Raw genomic sequence first — 8,393 nt, 5'->3', positions numbered from 1 at the left:
TTTCAGGCTGGACATAAGGAAGAATTTCTTTACTGTCTGAGCCCCCAAGGTCTGGAACAGCCTGCCATCAGAGGTGGTTCAAGCCCCTACATTCAACACCTTCAAGAGCAAATTGGATGCTTATCTTGCTGGGATCCTATGACCCCAGCTGACTTCCTGCCCTTTGGGCAGGGGGCTGGACTCGATGATCTTCTGAGGTCCCTTCCGGCCCTAATGTCTATGCAATCTATAAAATCACTTTCCAGAATAGTAAAATACAGACTGCAATATACAAGAAACCTACAGAACACCACACATCTGCACAGCGCCAGCAATTGCCCTAAACACACTAAGAAAACTGTAATATATAGCTAAGCCCTCAGATACCACGGAATCTGACTCCTCGGGTGCCTCTCCACTGCTTACTGGCTACATCTCCATAACTGTTCACAGTTGTTTTTTTTTTTTACTATTGCTTTTGATTGTCCAGTGCAGCAGTGGAGAGAAAAACAACATTTTACATGTTTACCAGATGTTTCATCAAACCACAAAATTCAAGATCCGTTTCTTACATCAAAAGGTTCATAAATGCAGTTGTGGGCTCCATAGACAGGATTTGGGATGGACACCAAGGATGGGCTTCCATCTTGCTCAGATAGTTCTTCCTCCATGTCAGCCTGTATGCAAACATACAAGTTTAGGTGTAGTATTACAACTCTGGTAGAGGTGAGTTACTGAAGTTTTGAGCACCAAAGGCTCTATGTAGCATTCTGTAGTACTGCTAATCAATAGCTGTCCATAGCTAATGTACAACTTGCCATGCCCCAATCCTGATATGGAGAAGATGCCTTGGGATCTAAACCTGACATGGACCCAGGAAATAGGTGGTAGTTTACATTTCCGTGAGAGGCTTGATTTATGCTGTCATCATTGTTCATGTATTCTGCATTAAGCAATCACTGAATAAAGCAGTCCTGAGAAAAGAAACTGGAAGCTACTCCCAGAAAAGGAGGCTAGCACCACTATTACCTCAGCCATGTTTGAAAGAGGGGGTACAGGTACTTACCTTCAGAAGAGTGTTCCACACTACAGGGTCCAAGCAGATGGATGTGCCTTCCTTCCACTCTGACTAAGGTGTGATAGGCATAGGATGGAAGGCGCACATTTGTGCTTAGAGTATTGGCTAGTTGTTGCCTGCTAAGCTCATTGTCTGTGTTGTTTGCCATTCTTGAGGCAGTAAATTGTCCTTTGGTCCTGGACAGATAACCTAGGTGCCTAATTTTGTCTTTGTATATGGCTTATATTAATGCAGATGATGTTGTATCATCCGAGCAGAACTTTATTTATGCTAGTCTAAAGACTTCCCACATTCATAGATTTCATAGATTTTTGTGTGTCAGAAGGGACCTCAGTAGATCGTGAAGTCCAACCCCCTGACTGTCATGGAGAGTGGTTTTGCTACAGGCCTAAAAAATGAAAACATTCCTGAGCACAATTTGTTAATTTTTTTTATGGGGAAGAATGTTTTCCAGAAGGTACAACTCTTACAGCCATGTACAATCAGTTTAGCTGCTGTGCCAGCTTGACCACAGACACAGCTGACATGACAGAGGAATTGGTTTGCAAGTGTAAATAAGCTGCTGCTCCGGATTTACATGTTACACTGTGTGCGCTGCATACCTTGAAATAACGGAATTGGAATCCTTGTTGTTTCATCTTGAGGTAGTAATAGGCCACTCCAGCAATAGCTAAAAATAACATGACTATAACAACAACTGAGGTGACTCCAACAGTCACAGGGTTAGATGACTTTGCAGCACTGGTTATCTGGAAAACAGTTTATTTTAATTTTCTGTTAAAAATATAAATTGTCTAGTTTTTGATTTCATATGTTAAATTGCCTGACCATAATGTTTTATGTGTAAGATGCTAGTAGTTCACAGGCAGAATAGGAAAAACAATAGAACACTTGTGCAACACAGCTAATTAACTGATGTCCTCCATGCATAGTTAACCCAGGAGCCAAGGACTGAAGTTACACTTAAACCAGTTTAAGTGATCAGAAACTGGTTTAAACCTGTAACAGAACAGAAGCTCAGTGCACATAAGCCAGTTTAAAAACAGCTGAAACTAGTGTAAGATAAGCCTGGTTGGATGTAGCATCAGACTTAACTGATATAGGTCAAACCAGATTATGAAACTTCTGTCCTAGACCCCTTCCTGGTTCAAGTTAAATCACAGTCCCCCAGCATACTTTGCAGCCCTGGGCTGGGCTGGGCTGTGGGGTGCAGGGCTGGCCCTACCCCTCTGCTCCCTAGTTAGAGCAGTGAAGGCTGGCTCACTGACATCACTGCCCCACCCCCCCAGCCAAACCCAGCTGGAGTCTGGGGCCAGGAAAGGGAGTTAAACTCCCTTTCCCCTGAGTATGCAGCTGCCCTGCCCTGCTAAACTTACTGCTGGCTGGACTGTGGACTACAAATCCCAGAGGCACCTGAAAGCAGGAAGAGGAAGTGATAAGCAACCCTGCAGAGTCCTGCTGCTGTGATTGTAGACTCCAAATTCCAGAGAGTTGGGGGTAGTGGGAAGAGGAAGTGAGCACACAGCCGAGCTGTTTAATGCTCATTTCAGAGAAAGAAGTGTTCTTGTTCAAGCTTTTATAAATTCAGTGCCACTACCTTTTTCCCCACCCACCCCCTCCTCAGCACCACATCCCCTGTCCACCCTGCTGTAGCAGGCACATAGCGTTGTGCAGCTTGAGGCAGCAGCAACAGGGCACAGAGCCCAGCACATGGCAGACACCCTGCCTCCCCCCATGCACAAATCCAGGGTGGACTGTGCCCCCTGTGCCTCTCCCAGGGTGCATGCAGTGGTGGTAGCCCCCCCTGTGCACCTGGATGAGCCGTCCAGGCTTTGACCATCTCATAACCTGCCCCAGCCTCAGGACCCCATTCACCCAAACCCCTGACCCACTCCCTCCCTCACTGTGGGGGCCTTGATCTATCCTCCCTTCCCTCCGCCTCCCTTCCACTCCACAAACCTACCTCCTGGGCAGGGTGTGTGTGTATGTGTACACATACTCAGCCCCCCGCAAAAAAAATGTTCCCCTTCTGCCTATGGTTGCGCTCCTTATTTAATTAACTTGGTTTCTCAAAGTAAATCTTTCTGAAGTCCAAGACCTTTATTTTACACTTACTCTTGTCCCTCCTACAACTTACTGGTAGTTTAAATTGAATCAATTCATGAGCATTTTGATCCCAGGTTATTAATTTCCCACAACTACTATTTCTTTAATATCCTGGCTAGCAGGATATTAGATCCAAGGTAGATTTGTCTCTTAGAATTGTAAAATTATAGAAAAGTAGGCCTAGAAAGACCTCTGGAAGTCGCCTAGTCCAGTGGTGCTCAATTTTTTTGCCTGGTGAGCTGGATTGGCAGTATCCAGATTGTCCGTGGGTTGGATCAAGCTGGTGTTGCTGATCTGGCACCCGGCAGGCACACCGGGTACCATCTGGCTGCATGGAAGGGGGCAAGGTGGCAAGCTGGTTCCAATGCATCCATGCAGGGGAAAGGAGCTTGGCCAGGCCCCCAACCTGGCCCCATGGAAGGAGAAGGAAGGGGCTGTGACCCAGCCGTGATTCAGAAGTGGGGCATAGGGCATGGCCCAGTCTCACAGGGGAAGATAGCCCAGCCCAGCCCAGCCCTGACCAGCCATGTGGGATTTGAGATTTGGGAATCTGGCATGGGGGAAGGTGGCTATATTAATGGCCATCACTCCCCTGCTGCCACATTTCCAGACCTGTGGGATGCCCCATGGGTTGCATTCGGCCTGTGGACTGAAGGTTTAACACTCTTGATCTAGCCCTAGCTCCTGCTTGAGGCAGGATAATTTCTATCCAAATTGTCTCATACAAATCGTTGTCCAACTTAGTACTAAAACTATATAATAAACCCTGTAACACAATCACAGGCCATTACCTGCCATAGTAAAGCAGGGGTCCTGCATTAAAATGGAGCAGGTTCTACTCTCTTACTATGGGAACTGAAACAGCCACGCATTCTTAAATTGTCATTTTTACTCAACAGAATTAGCAAGCAACTTGCCTGATCCACATGCACAGGAAGAGTAGGATGAGTTATCTGGAGAGGTCTCTCAATGGCATGAATTATTCCATTGTAGGCCAGAATGTCCCACTCTACTATCAAAGTATTATTAGCCACTCTGGAACCCTAGTGCAAGAAAAGCAATCATTAAGACTGAGGAGTAAAATGTAATTTCTTTTAGTAGAAGGACCTTCTGGACAAGAAAAAATATCAATTACATAGATTTGGCAAAAGGTAATAAAAATCTGCCCAAAGGTTTATGGTACTTACAGTGAGCTGTGTTCTGTTCTCAGATTCTGCAATGGAAAGGTTGTATCCTGAGCAGGAAGGTATAACTGTACTGTCTGTGAGATTGAAGCTCAAGAGAAAGATATTGCTCACAGAGACATGCAGCTCCAGCTCTTCCCATGTTAATGTCTAGCAAAACAAAAAAAAGTTTCATGATGGCAAAGTAAAATCAGAATCGGATGTGGTTCTGCCATAGACTTGAGGAAAGAGCTCAAGCCGGATCGTATTTTATTTGATCAAGTTCACTCAACTGTAATTCTGACTTCTTACTTCGAGACTATGCTGAATGAGCTGATGCAACAGGGACAGGCATTTACAGGCCACAGGAGTGCTCTTTTATTAAGCAGAACATTTTAGTAGGACACTGTCCCAGCATCAGTGAAAAAGAGTTGGTGTCCAGTGTAGAGAAGATCCCTACACATTGGATGTACATGCTAGGTTTATAATTCTGGCTTTATATGCCCTTGTAATTCAAGAACTGCCAACTTGCTCTATGTTTCTGTGTACTAAAGAAGGCATTTTGTTCTAATGCTCTGAACAAATGATGTCAGCTCCTTTATGCATCAGAATGATGCACCGACTACTTTAGATTCAGTGTCAGTCTAGTATCTAGTGCAGCAGGGTCCCGGTTCATGATCTGGTCACTTAGAGACTGCATTAAAACAAACAATTCTGCTTAGTCAGTATTCAAAATTTCTTACCATATTGTCTCCAAATCCAGAATTCAAGGGTATGAAGAGCGTTTTATATGTGGTGTCATTGGAAAGAAAGTTGAGAAAGTCAAGCCCATCTTGAGTGATATTGGCAAAATCCAGTAACATCTGAAAAAGAGGACAGACCCTGACTGCCAGCTGAAAGCTATAGGTTTGTCAAAAATAATTAACATGTCAGAAAGATTCTCCTCAGCCTTTGTTACAACAGTAGAAACATTTCCTCACATTTATAATTGGAGTCTAATGCTCAGTATGGAGCTTAAGGGTTTTCACATCCTCTCCTTTTAGTTCAAGGTTTTTGTCTTCAAAACTTCAGGATGTGGGGCCTCCTATTCAGCTATCATTATTGTTTTTTGCCTTGCCAACAGCTTGCAGAGAAGCATGCCTCAGCCCTACCCAGCTTCTGCTTCAGAGGGAAAATGGCAGCATTGCTTACAGAGTAGAAGGTTGAAAAGTTTTCATGTTCTGCCAATACAGTCAAAAGATTTCCACTGCAGAAGTAACCATCCCCAATGAACCCATCTTGACAGCTACACTTCACATCTGCAAAGCAAGAGAGATGTTACATTGACGGAATCTGGGGATGAGCTCTTCATAAAACAAAGCAAACATTTAACTATTTAAGACAATTTCTATATATATGGGAGGCACTCATGGTCTAATAGATATAGCAGCGGTTCCCAAACTGACAGATTGTGCACCACCAATTTAAAACAATACAACCGTAAGTACCACCAGCAATTTTTTTGTCATGTAAAGTAATTATAATAAATCTGCTAATGTGTACTACCGACAGGTGGTCTGCGTACCACTGGTGGTACCCGTACCACAGGTTGAGAACTGCTGGGACAGAGCACTGGACTCATCATCAAGAAATAGGTGACTTTGACAGGCTCAGTAACTTTGGGTGCATCACTTATGCCCTGGTGCTTCAGGGTATAGACATCTGATCAATTTACTGTGGGTCATAAAGGTAACGGGGCTTAACCACACATCAGTTGCTCCACAGTAACCACCCAGGAGCTTACCTTTGCCCCACGGTAAATGGAATATAACCTGTGGTAAATCATTCCTCTCTCCCTGAGGGTTAAGCAGTAATGGATTACTTTCCACTTACTGGGCATGTGTACATGTACTCCTACAGTGCCGTTGTTACTGCGCCATCATTTAGTGCTTCTTTCTGAAAGTAGTAAATGATAGCACAGTAAAAGCCCGTCATGCATTATGCTAGCAGCACACAGCTATTTTTAGCTGCTATGTCACCATAGCAATGCACCATACAAAGGGAGCATGTTGCTGCAGTAACAAGCTGGAGCATCATGGTTTGTGCCTACTGATGCTACACTGCCAAAGGGGATTGCTACAGCAATGTAGCATCATCTGTAGATGCACCCACTGTGGGGTTAGGGTGTGCCCATGGGTAGTTAGTACAAAGCAGCTGATATATTGTAATGATTCTCAGTAAACTGTTCCAACAATTGTACCCTTAGTTTTTCATCTGTAATAACAACCACCAGAGCATGTCACCTACCAGGACAATCTCCAGGTACAGAGGATCTAATGTGTTCATATTGTGAAGCACTTTGAAATCTACTGTGTTTTCAGTGTTTAAATTTATGTTTAATTGATACATACTACATTTCCAAATAAAGTATATAATTTATAAATACCATGTTTACTTGATGAACCCCCAATAATTAGATTCTATATGTGGAAAATTTATAAATTTATTATAATTTTCCAGGCATAGAATCTAATTATTGGAGGTTCGCCTTGAATTTGTCCCTCTTCCACTGCAACCGCATCAAAAATGAATCTGGGAGGTCAGGTAGCCCCTTTGTTCTCTGCTTCCACCCAACTTTTTCCTCTGGAAGCCCTTTCCCCCTCCCCTCACTGGCAGACCCTGCTCTCCCTAAGCACATGGAAGTGAGGAGCAAATTTGAAAACAATAACCTTGAAATTAGACATGGCTGTAGTAATTTGCATACATTTTACACACACACACACACACACACACACACACACACACACACACTTCATTTCAAAGGCCAAATCAGTTCCAAATTCACTTGGGCAAACCCCACATTTCCCAAAGTGGTCTTCTAGGAGTTTATGACTGTTAGTCCTAGTCTTCCTCTGGGGAGCCCTGGTGAAAAGATGTTCTCCCAGGCCCTAATATGCACCCCTTATATACTTATAAGCTGCCACGAAGTCCCTTCTGAGTCTTCTCTTCTTCAGGCTGAACAGACCCATATCTCAGCCTCTCATCATATGGCCTGCTCTCTATACCTCTAACCATATACGTAATGCTTCTTTGGACTCTCTCAAGCTTCTCCACATCTTTCCTGAAGTGTGGTGCCCAGAACTGGACACAGTACTCCAGCTGCAGCCTCACCAAGGCCAAGTAAAGCGGGAGGATGACATCTTTAGTCTTGTTTCAGATGCATTGTAGATGCGTACCACTGTTTTGTCTGCTTTGCTGGCTATGATATTGCATTGGTGGCTCATGTTCATACTGTGGTCTATCAGGACCCTCAGTCTCTTTCAGTTGTGGTGCTAGTAAGTGTAGCACTACTAAGCCTTTAAGTATGTTGTGGCTTATTTCTCCCCAGGTGGAACACCTTATACTTTTCAGTGTTGAACATCAGGTTTTGATTTGCCCACCTTGCGAGCCTGTCCAGGGCAGCCTGTATCACCAGCCTATCCTCCAGTGTGACCTCAGTCCTCCATAGTTCGGCATCATCTGCAAACTTTGCCAGTCCACTTTTAATACCCAAATCCAAATCATTAATGAATCTGTTAAAAAGTACCGGTCTGAGTACTGAACCCTGAGGGGGGCCACTGGTCACCAAGTGCCGTGTTGACTCAGTTCCACCTATTATTACTCTGGGTCTTGCCTCGGAGCCAGTTTCCTAGCCACCAGACCATTGGGTTACTGAGGCTGTAGTTCCCCAATTTTATCATGAGCATATTGTGGGAGACCAAGCCAGAAGCTTTTCTTGAAAACCAAGGAAATGATATCAACCTCATCTCAGGCGGCATGTTACCTGATCATAGAAGGAAATGAGGTTGGTCAGGCATGAGCTGCCTGCAACAAAGCCATGTTGGCTATCTATCAGAATGTTGCCTTCCATTAGACTATTGCTAATGGATTCTTTCATCGATTTCACAGACATCAGGGCTGGAAGGGACCTCGGGAGATCATCGAGTCCAGCCCCCCACCCAAAGGGCAGGAAGTCAGCTGGGGTCATAGGATCCCAGCAAGATAAGCATCCACTTTACTCTTGAAGGTGTTCAATGTAGGTGCTTGAA

The 8,393-nt window shown here is 44.3% G+C and overlaps 1 protein-coding gene across 1 annotated transcript in view; it reads right to left on the bottom strand.

The window, feature by feature from the left end:
- LOC109318265 (stabilin-1-like) overlaps window positions 1–8,393 on the bottom strand; it is a 449,042-nt gene that overhangs the window by 2,330 nt on the left and 438,319 nt on the right. The window contains exons 31-36 of the mRNA XM_019547392.1: window positions 5,518–5,624; window positions 5,070–5,189; window positions 4,351–4,497; window positions 4,081–4,206; window positions 1,660–1,806; window positions 552–656 (exon numbers count right to left, since the gene is read on the bottom strand). Coding sequence (XP_019402937.1) covers window positions 552–656; window positions 1,660–1,806; window positions 4,081–4,206; window positions 4,351–4,497; window positions 5,070–5,189; window positions 5,518–5,624 — 752 coding nt within the window. The remainder of the gene's footprint in view (window positions 1–551; window positions 657–1,659; window positions 1,807–4,080; window positions 4,207–4,350; window positions 4,498–5,069; window positions 5,190–5,517; window positions 5,625–8,393) is intronic.

This window comes from Crocodylus porosus, unplaced genomic scaffold (genome assembly GCF_001723895.1).
Source record: "Crocodylus porosus isolate Cpor-Errol unplaced genomic scaffold, CroPor_comp1, whole genome shotgun sequence".
NCBI lineage: Eukaryota > Metazoa > Chordata > Crocodylia > Crocodylidae > Crocodylus > Crocodylus porosus.
Note: the sequence above shows the minus strand (reverse complement) of the source record. Positions and strands in the feature narration are given on the sequence as shown.